Source organism: Aquarana catesbeiana, linkage group LG11 (genome assembly GCF_042186555.1).
Source record: "Aquarana catesbeiana isolate 2022-GZ linkage group LG11, ASM4218655v1, whole genome shotgun sequence".
In the NCBI taxonomy this organism is placed as follows: Eukaryota; Metazoa; Chordata; class Amphibia; order Anura; family Ranidae; genus Aquarana; species Aquarana catesbeiana.
Window position 1 is genome coordinate 119,010,170 of NC_133334.1, and position 14,600 is coordinate 119,024,769.

The following is a 14,600-nucleotide window of genomic DNA, read 5'->3' on the forward strand; positions in this document are numbered from 1 at the left end:
TGAAGTTAATTCTTCAGCATAGCGGCATATGCTGGGTACTGTGAATGCATAGATTGATGCAGTGCATCTATGCACATAGTTCTGCATAGCCTCCACATATTTCATTAAGCAAAAGAAAGAGGGCAATATCCAGAAAGACTATTCCTGTTTTGGATCAAGCCAATTGGGCTTTAAATGATGAATAGCTCAACTCCGAGAGGTTATTCACTCCTCTGGCATGTTTGCTGCCTTGTACCCTATGGAAGAGGAATTCATAAAGACATGGATTGGTCCTTTTGTGGACCCCGGCATTCTTGCACTGAATAATTAATCTACTGTTCCTATTGAGGCCATTCCTTCCATTAAGGATTCAGTTGTTAGGCACTGGAGTCTTTCGTTTTCCTCCTTTTGCTCTCGCAGGTTCAACCCTGCTGCTGGCTATTGCCGCTCTGTCAGTTGCAAACTGGACTAGAACAGTGAACTTTCTCTTGATATGGATTATCCTGTTCTTTCTGCAAGATTGCAGCTCTTGCTCTCTACTTTGTTGTTTTGCATAGATGCCATAGAAAAATTGCAAGGACATTCCAAACCCAGCACATGTCTCATCATGGCCTTAAAAAATGTGTCCTAATTACTGCAGTAGCTAGGTTTCTGCCTGGCCTCCTGCAGACCCGGCTTTTTTTTTTTTTTTTTGCCTGCCTCTTACCAAAAATCTTCACTTGTGACTGTTCTGCAAACTGTTGCACAGAGGTCTATGAGCAACAGAGCAACTGATATTCACTAATATCCACTAGTTAGGCACATCCCAACCTATAGTTAGAGTGCCCCTTTTTTTTCTTGAGGCATGCACATCGTTTCCCCCATACTCTGAAATGTATCATATGGAGTACTTCTCTAGTGTGATAGGGAACATCTTAAAACTTATTCCTCGCTCTGCAACGTCTTCTGTTTTGATTTGCCAAACACCTAGCTCTTGGTACTCTGGAAGGTATTGGTTTGGCCTTTTTATGTGTTCTTCCTAACATCTTGGCTCTTGAACTCCTTGCACACTCTTTGCAAAAAGTTATAGTTGCACTTCTTTGTCGCCCACTGTGTCCTTCTGTATCCCTCTGAAGCCTTATGCAGGTGCTCTTGCCCACACAGATTATAACAGAGCCCTCTTCTAACTTCCCCCTGGCAGTTGTAGTTCTGCATTGGCTTCCCCTTCTTTTTTTTTTTTTTTTTTTTTTTGTTTCGAGCATAATGTACGCAACTGGTTAAACTGTACAGTATGTCAGGATAAAATAAAACTTATAACATACATTCCCTATATTTTATCCCAGTAGAGTACAGAAAGACTCTTATTACTCTGCTGCAAATGTACTCGGCTCCTAATCCGGTTGTGAACTGGCAACACACAGCATTTTTTTGGCCTAATTTGTGTCAGCCTTGCCCAGTTGTCTTTTGCTAAACTACTGAATCCTTCCCCCATCCTATTCTCCATAACATAACACTAATTATTGACACTAATACTGTTCACTAAGCACAGTAAAGCTTTACATTTCTGAGGGAGCAAAAGAGTTAATTTTTTCTTTAAGACTACCTTTTTCATGACCATTTAATAAAATTCACAGTATAAAGTTTATCTGTTTTCCCAAAATGTGAAATGTAAGCACTGCTGGTGCACATTCTCAATTGTAGAAGGGATGATGCAGGGTTCAGGATGCAGAATTGCTTTGAGGGTAACTTTTTTTTTTTTTTTTTTTTTTTTATTTAGGGCCCATTCACACCTATCCATGATGGGGAAACACACAGGTTAGGCATTGTTTTAAATGGGGCTAGCTCAAATCTTGGAGATGCTATGTGCGTTTGATTTTCGATGCAGCAATTGCGAAAAGCACAGTCAATCAGTAGTGAATAGTACAACTGCTGCCTGAAAGTACCAGTTGAAGTGATAATACTACATCGTGTGTGTGTGTGTGTGTTTTATAATATAAATTTATAAATATTTCTTTTTTTTTTTTCCTTAGGACATAAAATTGCTTTACTTTAATAAATACTTTGATTAGATTTATTATAAGTTGACAAAGATATATAAACTTTATTAAATATTTTTTTTTTCTTTTCTCCTTTTAAAAAAAAAAGTCACATTAATGACAACTGTTTTAAAAACTAACCATGTGATCATTGTGTTGTAGCTGATATGGTCACATGACCATGAACCTTGCTGATTGGTACTCATTCATTTAATGGGGATGGGAGCTGTCAGTGACATCCCAGTCTGACAGTTGGCAAATGCAGACAATCACCTGCTAGTAGGAAGGTAGATTAAAATGACCCCTGACCTGGGCATGGTGCAATGAAAATAATATTTTTATATTCCAGATACCAAAGAGGTTAAACTAACTTGTATGTGTGTATTAAAAGAAATATTGGTACTATTATGTACTCTTTACATAAACTTTCATCATCTAGTATGTTATTTTTTTTCTTTGCAGATTTCAGATTGATTTCCAGTGTGGTTGCAGCACACGTCCACGGTCGGATGTAGCTTTTCATTTCAACCCTCGCTTTTCTTCTTCAGATGCAAACATAATCTGCAACACCCTGCGCAAAGACCATTGGTTAGATGAATTAAAGTTTTCAGGAGCCCCACTAAGAAAAGGAGAGTCATTTGTGCTCCTCTTTCTCTTCCTTACAGACAAGGTCAAGGTAAGAAAAAAAAAAAAAAAATATATATATATATTTTAGTACACTGTATAGGTATTCCAAGTTGTTGACACCTGTTTCATGGGTTAAAGAAATCTATCCAACACATCTTGTCTCTGGAACCCTCAAGGTAAGTAGGTGTCTGATGCTTTCCTCTTATAATGGAACCTTGAGTGATTCTTTATTCTGTATACCAGGTGAGCATTGGTGGACAACATTTTCTAGATTTTACCTATCGACTTCCTCTGAAAGATGTGGACGCTGTAGGAATTTATGGAGACGTCACCATAAAGGAGATCTCCTTTCTCAGCAGTAATGTAAGTAAGTAGAAGTCATTATGACACAGTGACATAATGCAAATTCAATGCACTCAAACTCCTTACATCAAGAAGCTAAAAATAACAGCAGCAAGGGTTCATATAGATGGGATTTTTTTCTGCAGTAGACCGTCTGTTTGAAATCTGCTTTAATTACAATTATGTAGATGTTAATTTACTTTAATTGTGTAGTGTGGATGACCGTCCTGAGGCCACGTGGCCTGGCTGGAGTCTAGGCTGAGGCTGCCAATCATCTCACTTCATGCACATGGGTCTGCTTCATGTTTTGTGTGGCTTATGGATCTTTTCCTTTGACATTGCTGCAGCTTGGAGCTAGGACAAGCTCCCTGTCTCTGCCTGCACTCACAGCCATCTAGTTGGACTTTGGATAGAGAGGTAAACGGCACCTAAATTTTTGTCTTTTTGGGTTACCTGAAATAAATTCAAACCTGAAATCCTAGCTCCCAACTGTCCCTGATTTTGAGGGACTGCCCCTGATTTGGAACAAAGTCCCTCTTTCCTCATTTGTCCCTCATTTTGGTCTGATTTATAAAATTGTATATAAAGTGTAAAAAAAAAAAAAAAAAATAGTTTCCCAGTGCTAAACCTTGCATCTAATTTCTAAATTGCTGCATTTGTAAATATCAAAAGCCAATATAAAGGAATAGAAAGAAAGCACTTGTGGGTTTAACCAATCATTTTGACTGCTCAGTGGACATTGTTACCCCTCATAGCACTTGACCTTTTGAATCGCCAAGGAAATGTGGCTTACTGTTCATAATAATTACAGTAAAGTGTACTGCAGCCAATTAAAAGCTTGTTTAAAACTACATCTGGCAATCCCATTTAAGATCTGTCAAGCTGCCATGAGTACTCTTTCAGTTGACCCCTGGGCTTGCTTATCTGTTAGACTGCCCAATAACCAACTGTGGACATGCTCATGGCACGCTGATAACACTACTGCTAATTGCAGGTCAGTGGTTTGATGTTGTCAGTCTGCAACAAGAAATGCTGTTGCTGGCCGGATCTTCTGGTAAGAAACTTTGCAACAGATGCACAAAGGAACAAAACTGTATACAGTGAGGCATGATGACAAACCTACAAAAAATTAGGGTTTACATACATTTTAAAACGGAACTTTACCCCGGGGGTGTACCTAGAGCATTTGGCACCTGGGGCAGATCCTACAGTATATCTGGCACCCCGCACTCAGCCCCTCGTACCTGTACGCACTTGGCCTCCCCCCTCGTACCTGTACGCACTCACACCTGTACACACTCAGCTGCCCCTCCCTCAAACCTGTGCACACTCCGTGGCCCCCCCCCCAAAAAAAAAACCTGTGCACACTCGGCTGCCTCTCTCCCCCACCCCCAAACCTGTGCACACTCGGCTGCCTCCCCCCCCCCCCCCCCCCATATCTGTGCACACTCAGCTGCCTTCCCCCCTCACACCCGTGCACACTTGGCTGCCTCCCCCCCCTCACACCCGTGCACACTCGGCTGCCTCCCCCCCCTCACACCCGTGCACACTCGGCTGCCTCCCCCCCTCACACCCGTGCACACTCGGCTGCCTCCCCCCCCCTCACACCCGTGCACACTCGGCTCCCCCCCCCCCCCCCCCCACACCCGTGCACACTCGGCTGCCTCCCCCACCTGTGCGCACTCGGCTGCCCCACATGCGGCTTGTCCCTCCTCCCTTGTACTTACAGCCCCCACTTGTAAGGTGATCTTCCTTGTCCCAGGTCTTGATTCCACATGTTCCTGTGAAAATACATTATTGTAAAGCGCACACGAGGGGCGCACATACATGAAGCAGCCAGAGGTATCAGTATAGAGCTCGATGTGAGTTCAATGCCCGAGCAGCCGACTCACACAAACGAAAGTCAGCACAGCTACAGAGCAGAGAGCACACCTCTTGCACCCGCCACTGCTTTGTCCCGGCTCTGATGGCCGGCCTAACACCCCCCCACATTATGTGGCACCCGGGGCAGACCCCCAACCCCCCCCCCCCCCGTAAGTATGCCACTGCTTTACCCATAACAACTTGATTAATAATTAAGAAAATAAATGTGGAACATACATTCCACATGAATGAATATACCAAAATTAGTGTGTGCTGTAAATTGCATCCAGTATTTCTCATGTTTCTTCTTGCTGGAGGCTGCCATTTTGCTGAAGCCCAGAGGCCCTGAACAGCAAGCCCAGAGGCCCTGAACAGCAGTAAATCATAAAGCCGAACTAAACCCATTGATTTTAACGGTTTCAAAAAACGGTTACATGCCTGAAATCCCGGGATTGCTAACAGTCACACTTTGCTTGTTTCCTCAACCAAACTGTCAAACCATCATATGGCTGGTGTCATAACCGATTTTAAACAGTATAGACCCTTATTTTTAATGTTTTACATAGCTATACCTGCAAAAAGGTCCAACCTGAAGTGATCTAGTAGGATTTAATTTTTGAATAAAGTTCCCCCCCCTTTTTTTTTTTTTTTTTTTTTTTTTTTTTTTTTTTTTTTCTCCCCCAGCCTCTCTTTTGCTCACTCTCCCCCCCTTCTCTTTTTTTTTTTTTTTTTTTTTCTTCTTTCCCTTTTTTTTTCCCCTCATGCTTTGAACTATTTTTTTTTTTTTTTTACCCCCTAAATTCTAATATTTGAGAAGTGTGTGTGATATTGAGATAGAGAGAGAGAGAGAGAGAGAGAGAGAGAGAGAGAGAGAGAGAGAGAGAGAGAGAGAGAGAGAGAGAGAGAGAGAGAGAGAGAGAGAGAGAGAGAGAGAGAGATATATATATATATATATATATATATATATATATTAATTAATATTAATTTTTTTACTACAATTAACTAATTAACTCTTCTATTGTTCTCCATCCTACAGCCCTTTCATGACGAGTTGACTCCATATCCTTTTTGCCCGGTAAATTACAAAACAATATTTGGAGAAAAAATTGGAATCCATTGTAGTTTTGCAACTTTGCACAAGGTGGAGCCAGACTGCAGAAAAACGTACCATTTTCTAGTGCTGCACAAACTTATTATGGGAAAAATGTGTATTAGCTAATAGTGCAGTGTATCAACAAAACCTAGCAGAAATTTACTGGTATTCAGCCCTGTGTAAATGCATTATACTAAAATGTATCCATTTATTTATATTTCATTTGTATACAAATTCAGCTAATCCCTTTATGTTTGACAATAAATTATGCCTTTCTGTACCAATACACCCCTTATGGACCAAAGAAACTTTTGTCTTTTTTTAGCTATGAGCCCATTTATTCAGCAATAAATGGCATTACTTATGATTGAAAAATACCGGTATAATTTTAAGAACAAACAAGGCGTCATATTGTCTTGCAAAGTATATATATATTCTATGCTACCTTTAAATATTATTAATAAATAACATTATAGTTGTTACCTAATTTCTAGTTTCACAACAATTAATGGCCATCTTTCAAAAACAAGGAATATGACTTTCACCAAAAATTAACTGGCGGTGAATCAGTGATTTGTTCAATCATTTAAAATACATGCACCAAGAAGATTCACCTGAATGTCAGATTCACAGTGGGAGTCCGGCGACCAATTTTTTTTTTTTTTTTTTTTTTTTTTTTTTAGCTCACTGAGACACTTTGCTAACCCCAAAATAATACTCAGTTTGGGTGTAATATTTCCGCCTCTGTCTGTTTTCGTACTGAAGAATAACTTAAATGTGATGCTGGCTGTTTCCATCTTGCTTGTGGGCATGTGAAGCCCACAAGCATTGATTTCCGGGATGCGTTGAATGCTGTTCATTCACAGCTTGTTCACGCGCATGATCATTGTTTCCGCACTGAATCTTGGGAAGCCTGACACTAAGCTCCCAGGAGACAGTGCAGCGCCGGGGGAAAGGCAATAAACACGCCTACTCCCATGGGAGGAGAGACAGGAAGTGCCACAATAAAGTACAATATAAAGGTAATTACAGCGATAAAAAAATTTTCGTGCAGCATTTGAACATCTATGCAATTAACTGAAGGGGGTAAGATTAAGTTAAAAATTTGAGTGGAACCCCACTTTAATAAATGTACCTGTTGTTGTTGTTGTTGTTGTTGTTGTTATTACTCAAATACTGCAAATAGTATTCTGTGATTTGTCACACTTAAAACACTAAAATTTATGTTTCTGGCAAAAAAAAAAAAAAAATGTGCAGATAAAATTAACATTTCTATGAGTCTAACTACATTGTGACAACAATTTTTTATAACACTCTTTTCAGACTGCATTCAAATGGGACCTTCTGCTTTGCTTCTTTGCCACCTTTAACAGATTTTATTGCAGTTTGATTCCCTACTAAGCAGATTTTGCCCTGCTTCCTGTCCTGGGGATCCGTGGGCAGCCAAGGTTTTTGGTGCTGAGCGTGCACACATAGCACAGTGGATGGGCTGTCAAAAACCGCTCCTGGTCTCTAGTAATAGTTGGGAACTGGCAGAACCAGCTCCTGGTCATGTGACAACACATTACAGTGGTTGCAGTATTGGGCGGGCCTTTCCGCCGCCCACCTGTAAAGACCCTGTTAAAGGGATGCTGGGGCTTGGTAGGAAGGCATTAGGGTTGGTTGGTTCTCAGCTGAAATAAAGCTTTTTGCCAAGTATTCAAAAGCTAGCTGAGACTAGATAAATGAAAACTGATTTTAAACAAGCTGTCTTTTTATTTATTTTTTTCAGCCCTTGAAATCTGTCAGTGCCGATCTGGTAGGTACATGGATTTAACAGTATCTTTTTGCATGTGTTAATAGATCTTCAGTCTGCAGTATGCTAAATTTTAAAATGGCTATGATGTTTGCATGACCTGAGTTGTCAAATCAGTGCAGTTTTGGGGTGTTTGCCCAGCCAAAACTTTTGATCAAAGTTTTGGATAGTGGGGAAGGGTCAGATTTACTGTTATCTAAGTCTTCATTGGAGAGATTTTTCCTCACTTTCTGAGGAAAAGCCTGCCAAAAGTTCCAGCCTTCTCTTATTCTACTAAATTATTTTTATCATTGTCTGTGTTGCTATTGCAAATTTTCCCTCACTTCCTGTTTGGGAAAGCATTGTCACTGGGAGGAGAAATCTTTCTGACAGATCCCCAGAGAGGAGTAAGGCCTCATTCACACAGGCATACACTTGTGCAAAGGGCCATCTTTGCCCGCATGGGATGCAGAGGTTCAATGCATCTGTGTGTAGGCAGTCCCATTCATGTCTATTGGGAGTGCATGGCTACAGTCACTGGTCCTATTATGACATCTGTGTGGGAGTGTGTAACCTAATGTAGACGGAGTCAATTCAGGGACCCCAAAAGGATGTAATAAATGGGACTAGAGGGCTCTATCTGTGTGTCCCACTAGACCTGAATGGGACTGCTGGCATGTAGATGCATGGAAAACCTGTGCATGTCATGCGGGCAAAGGCAGCCCTTTGCACAGGTAAACCCAAATGAATGAGGCCTAAAAACCCAACAGGGGTTCTGATCCTATCCCACTCAATCCAAAACCCAATAAAAAAAAAAAAAAAAAAAAGTTTGGCCTGGACATTCACTTTAGAAGTAGACATGAGATCCTAAACAATCACTGCAGTAAAACTCTGCTTATAGAATGCAATAACGCCTTAAAAAAAAGTCTTTCTCTCTCTCTCTCTCTCTCTCTCTCTCGATCTCTCGATCTCTCGATCTCTCGATCTCTCGATCTCTCGATCTCTCTCTCTCGATCTCTCTCTCTCGATCTCTCTCTCTCTCTCTCTCTCTCTCGATCTCTCGATCTCTCGATCTCTCGATCTCTCGATCTCTCTCTCTCTCTCTCTCGATCTCTCTCTCTCTCTCGATCTCTCTCTCTCTCTCTCTCTCTCGATCTCTCTCTCTCTCTCGATCTCTCTCTCTCTCTCGATCTCTCTCTCTCTCTCTCTCTCTCTCTCTCTCTCTCTCTCTCTCTCTCTCTCTCTCTCTCTCTCTCTCTCTCTCTCTCTCTCTCAAATTTTTTTTTTTTTTTTTTTTTTTTTTTCCTCTCCCTCCCATTTTTGTAAATATTGGAGACAACACTGAAGAAATGACGCTTTGCTACAATGTAAAGTAGTGAGTGTACACCTTGTTTAACAGTGTAAATTTGCTGTCAACCCACAGCCATTAATGTCTAAACCGCTGGCAACAAAAGTGAATACACCCCTAAGTGAAAATGTCCAAATTGGGCACAAAGTGTCAATATTTTGTGTGGCCACCATTTATTTTTCAGCACTGCCTTAACCCTGTTGGGCATGCAGTTCACCAGAGCTTCACAGGTTGCCACTGGAGTCCTCTTCCACTCCTCCATGAGGACCTCACGGAGCTGGTGGATGTTAGAGACCTTGTGCTCCTCCACCTTCCGTTTTGAGGATGCCCCGCAGATGCTCCAATAGGGTATAGGTCTGGAGACATGCTTGGCCAGTCCATCACCTTTACCCTCAGCTTCTTTAGCAAGGCAGTGGTTGTCTTGGAGGCAGCCCCAGACTATGACACTCCCACCACGATACTTGACTGTAGGCAAGACACACTTGTCTTTGTACTCCTCACCTGGTTGCCGCCACACACACTTGACACCATCTGAACCAAATAAGTTTATCTTGGTCTCATCAGACCACAGGACATGGTTCCAGTAATTCATGTCCTTAGTCTGTTTGTCTTCAGAAAACTTTTTGCAGGCATTTTTGTGCTTCTTGTCTGGGACGACAGCCATGCAGACCAATTTGATGCAGTGTGTGGCGTATGGTCTGAACACTGACAGACTGACCGCCCACTCCTTCAACCTTTTGCAGCAATGCTGGCAGCACTCATACATCTATTTCCCAAAGACAACCTCTGGATATGACACTGAGCATGTGCACTCAACATCTTTGGTGGACTATGGCAAGGCCTTTTTTGAGTGGAACCTGTCCTGTTAAACCACTGTATGGTCTTGGCCACTGTGCTGCAGCTCAGTTTCAGGGTTTTGGCAATCTTCTTATAGCCTAGGCCAGTGATGGCGAACCTTGGCACCCCAGATGTTTTGGAACTACATTTCCCATGATGCTCAACTACACTGCAGAGTGCATTAGAATCATGGGAAATGTAGTTCCAAAACATCTGGGGTGCCAAGGTTCGCCATCACTGGCCTAGGCCATCTTTATGTAGCGCAACAATTCTTCTTTTTTTTTTTTTTTTTCAGGTCCTCAGATTTCTTTGCCATGAGGTCCCATGTTGAACTTCCAGTGACCAGTATGAGAGTGCTGGCACCAAATTTACCACAGCTGCTCCACATTCACACCCGAGACCTTGTAACACTAATGAGTCACATGACACCGGGGAGGGAAAATGGCTAATTAGGCCAAATTTGAATATTTTGACTTGGGGGTGTACACACGTTTTGTTGCCAGCGATATTAGACATTAATGGCTGTGTGAGTTATTTTGAGGGGACAGCATATTTACACGGGTATACAATCTGTACACTCACTAATTTACATTGTAGCAAAGTGTCATTTCTTCAGTGTTTTCACATGAAAAGATATAATAATGAAACCTTTACAAAAATGTGAGGGGTGTACGCACTTTTGTGAGATACTGTGTGTGTGATAGATATAGATAGAGATATATAATATAAAGAAAGGCCAGTATGTTGGCCTGAATTTATGGGAGGAGCCCGGGGGGGGGTACTTAACCAGCCCCCTTGCCTGTGGTCTTTGTCAGTTTCCTGTGCGCGATACTACGTCACTAGGCCGACTATTCGAAACTCAGTGTCCGTGAGTTCTCGTGTTCGTGAGTTCCCGTATTTGTACAAGTTCCCATGTTCGAGATTTTTCGAGGCCCTCATTACCATTGCGCAGTTTCATACAACGTGTCTGGTTCGGCTGTCGCAGGTAGGGTTTCGGCTGTCGTTTTCATTTTTACGCATTGTTAGATATCATGTCACTAAACCGTGATATCAAACTTACGAATCACTCGTAAAAACTTGTCATGTAACGCATACCACTCGTACCGTCGTTATATTAGTCATTTCGTTATTTTGTACCCTATTCCGAATGCAGGCGCCGCTTCGTTCAGGCATGTCAAACTGTTTACCATGCTTCACAAGACAAGTCGTTGTCATTCGCAAAAAATTCTGTACACTGACCCATGTCATTTCAAAGCTAATTCATTTTGAATCATTTCATTCATTTCAGTCACGTACCGCGCTCCGATTCGAATCCAGTCACATCCAAGATGCACCGATTTGCTCCGGTGTGCCCCAGTTGCTTACGGCCTCATTTCAGTGCATGCTCCAGAGTCAGATTCATTGTCAGTCGAAGGTTACGGCTCACCGATTCGTGTCTGTCATGGCCATTTCACTGTCGCTTATCACGGCCCGATACGAATCCAGTCGCATCAAAAATGCACAGATTTCATCTCGGCGTGCCCCAGGTATTTTAGCCACATTTCGGTACATGCTCCAGAGTCCAATTCGTAGTCAGTCGCAACAGCGGCATGATCGATTCGTGCCTCTGTCATGGCAATCAAAACCATTTCATTGTCATGTACCGCACTCAGATTTGAATCAAGTTGAATCCTGATGTACAGATTCGTTCTGGTGTGCCCCAGTTGTGTTGGCCTCATTTCAGTACATGCTCCAGAGTGCGGATCGTTGTTAGTCGCAGATGCGGTGCGACCGATCCGCATCTCTGTCATGGGAATTTAATTATCATTCATTTTACTCCCACATATCAAGCCCCGTTTTGAATCCAGTCGCATCCGAGATGCACCGATTTGTTCCGGTGTGCCCAGTTGTTTCGGCCTTATCAAGTACCTGCACCAGAGCTCGGTTCATTGTCTGTCACGGCACAATCAATTTGCGCCTCTGTCAGGGCAAAACATTTCATTCATTTCATTGTTACGTACTGCGCCCCGATTCAAATCCAGTCGCATCCGTGATGCACCGATTCGTTCCGGTGTGCACCAATGTTTTCTGCTTGCCTCATTTTAATACATGCTCCAGAGTCCAGTTCGCTGTCAGTCGCAGTTGCGGCACGACCGAGTCAGGCCTCTGTCATGGCAAGGTGTTTTATTAATTTCATGATCAAGGCAAACATTTCATTAATTTCATTATCGACACACCGCACTCTGATTTTTAATTTTGGGCGTTCGTGAGGCATCGATTTCATCCTGGTAGGCCACAACAGTCTTGGCCTTGTTTCATGCCATGCCCCACAGTTTGATTCGTAGCTTGTCAGTTGCGGCATACCGATTCGTGCCACCATCAAGGCATACACATTTCACTCATTTATTTTGCCCCATGCACCTGTCGTTTAAGTCCCCATACAGTTTACTTCTTCAAGTTGGTTAAGAAAACCCTTCATGAGTTGTCACCTTTTTCATTTTCCTCCCAGGTCAGTCAAGTTCACTAGGTCCACCCTGCACCAGGTTGGACGATATCCCCCCAGGTGTTAAAAAAAAAAAAAAAAAAAAAAAAAAAATAAACCCAAAAGAGCACGAGCTGGGTACATGTGCCTTTTTATGGAAAAGAATCAAACTTGAAATTCATGTCACCCTCAATAGGTTCCGGTCGACCTAAACATGACCCCAAGGACAGGACATCGTATCTAGATAAACAATGTCCCAGGCCGGCAGCCCCTCTGTCACCTTCTCCAGTCTCAGAGAGCGGCAGTGTGCAGTCCCTCAAGGGATGGATCATCCCCAAGTTGATGGCAGAACTAAGACGCAGAGGCGTACCCTTTCCCGCTGCAGCCAGGAAGGGTGAGCTCTTCAAGCTCCTATTCCCTCCACCAGCCGCAGCAAGGCCCAGCACGCTTCCCTCCAGTCAATATCTTCTGCCATCTCAAAACTCCACACCGTGGTATCATCCTTGTCTACCTCAGTCATGTATGTACAAACCAGAGTGGCACTCCTGGAGGCTCGTCCGGCCGCTGCAAATCCTGACTAGACCGCAATCCAGGTTTTGACATCCCTTCCTGCAGGTACCACAGGGTGGAGCCCCATTGTCTACCCCTCCTATTTGGTTCCAGCCAGCATCAGGAAAAACATCCTGGATGGCAGGGACATCAACCTTGCCTCTCTCCTCATTTCCATCCACGATCTGGTGGAAAACAAAGCCTACACCTGGGGTGATGTGTCAGTGGTCCTTAAGGCTAAAGACCCCAGGCTCAACCGTAAATGATCCATCCCAGAATTCACATTGGCCTTCGGCATGCTGAGGGATATCCTATGTTCAGCCTCTCCCAGCAGGAGGGAAGAGCTGGACTTATACCTCCATACTGTAGTAGACCTGGGCTACAAGTATGGAGGATTTTCTTTTTACGATTATCACCGTTCTTTTTACTGCCAAGGCAGCAGCTAGGCTCACGCAATTTCAGACAACCACAAATTGGAGCCTTATGGACACAGAGCTGTTCTGTCGCCACTTTTGCTGGCTTGCGCTCACCACTGTGCGCGATTTGCCAGTCCTCCACCCACACCGCCACCTGGTGTGCCAATGCGACAATCAGACGCCTCTTCGAATTTCCCTCTACCTCCCTTGCAGTTCAGGGCCAGTCGGCCCCTGCACAAACGCCTCAGGTGGATAAATTCGGATGCCCAGTCCGAACCATGGGAGGAGCAGCTATCTGCAACAATTACAATTATGAATCCTGCAACTTCAGTCAGTGCCGCCTGCTGCACATCTGCACCCTATGCCAGAGGGTGCATCCAAGGAACTTGGGCGAGGTCAAGCAACAGAAGAGGGCATGACTAAGGTGAGTCAATGTCCTGTGGCTAGGGCTCTACCTCACCTCACACCCCACTCCCTCCCTGGCCACCTACCTTATCCAAGGATTCACAGCATGGTTTCAGACCAGCCTCACTTCCCTGCCCCATACTACCTACGAATGCAGGAATCTCCGCTCAGCAGCCACTGACGAGCAGGACATAGACCAGCTCTTACAGGCAGAAATCGATTGAGACTTAATTTTAGGCCCCTTCACTCAGCCCCCTTTCAGTACTTGGAGAGTTAGCCCTATTAGGCTTGTCAAGGGCAAGTTCTCTAATAAACTACGTCTGGTGTACGACCTGTCTGCACCTCATTCTTCCCACATTCCCAGTCTCGATTCCCTAATCCCCTCTGAAGAGTTCTCCCTAAAGTAGTCCTCCGTGGATATGGCAATCCAAGCGATCATCAAAGCCGACATCTCGGACGCCTTCAAGCTCCTGCCTATCCACCCGTCCCTTTTGGTGCTGGCATGGCATTAAGTGGAAGGAGGCATACTACTTTGCCACCAAATTGACTTTTGGTTCGAAGAGTAGCCCCTGGCTCTTCGACACATTTGCTCAGTTCCTCACCTGGATACTGTTGCACAAAGCTCAGTGTCGAGAGGTCATCCATTACCTGGATGACTTCTTACTAATAGAACCGCCCAGCATGCCCCCAGGAGACATCGACAAACTGAGTCGTATTCGGAAATCTCAATGTTCCTATCGCTGAACATAAAGTCGACGGTCCAGCACACACCATTACCTTTCTCGGAGTCAACTTAGACACCTGCTCCATGCAGGCCAGCCTCCCCCTCGACAAACTAACCCACGTTAGGGCGGTCCTCCAAGACTTCACCCACACTAGGGAGTGTACCAA

The 14,600-nt window shown here is 43.7% G+C and overlaps 1 protein-coding gene across 2 annotated transcripts in view; it reads left to right on the forward strand.

Moving 5' to 3' along the window:
- Positions 1 to 14,600, forward strand: part of LOC141112294 (galectin-12-like) — a 97,459-nt gene that overhangs the window by 50,657 nt on the left and 32,202 nt on the right. Inside the window, exons 3-6 of one of the 2 annotated variants that reach the window (XM_073604950.1) lie at positions 2,457 to 2,670; positions 2,865 to 2,984; positions 5,863 to 5,901; positions 7,691 to 7,717. In XM_073604950.1, coding sequence (XP_073461051.1) covers positions 2,457 to 2,670; positions 2,865 to 2,984; positions 5,863 to 5,901; positions 7,691 to 7,717 — 400 coding nt within the window. The remainder of the gene's footprint in view (positions 1 to 2,456; positions 2,671 to 2,864; positions 2,985 to 5,862; positions 5,902 to 7,690; positions 7,718 to 14,600) is intronic. The other variant, XM_073604951.1, reaches the window with a different exon arrangement.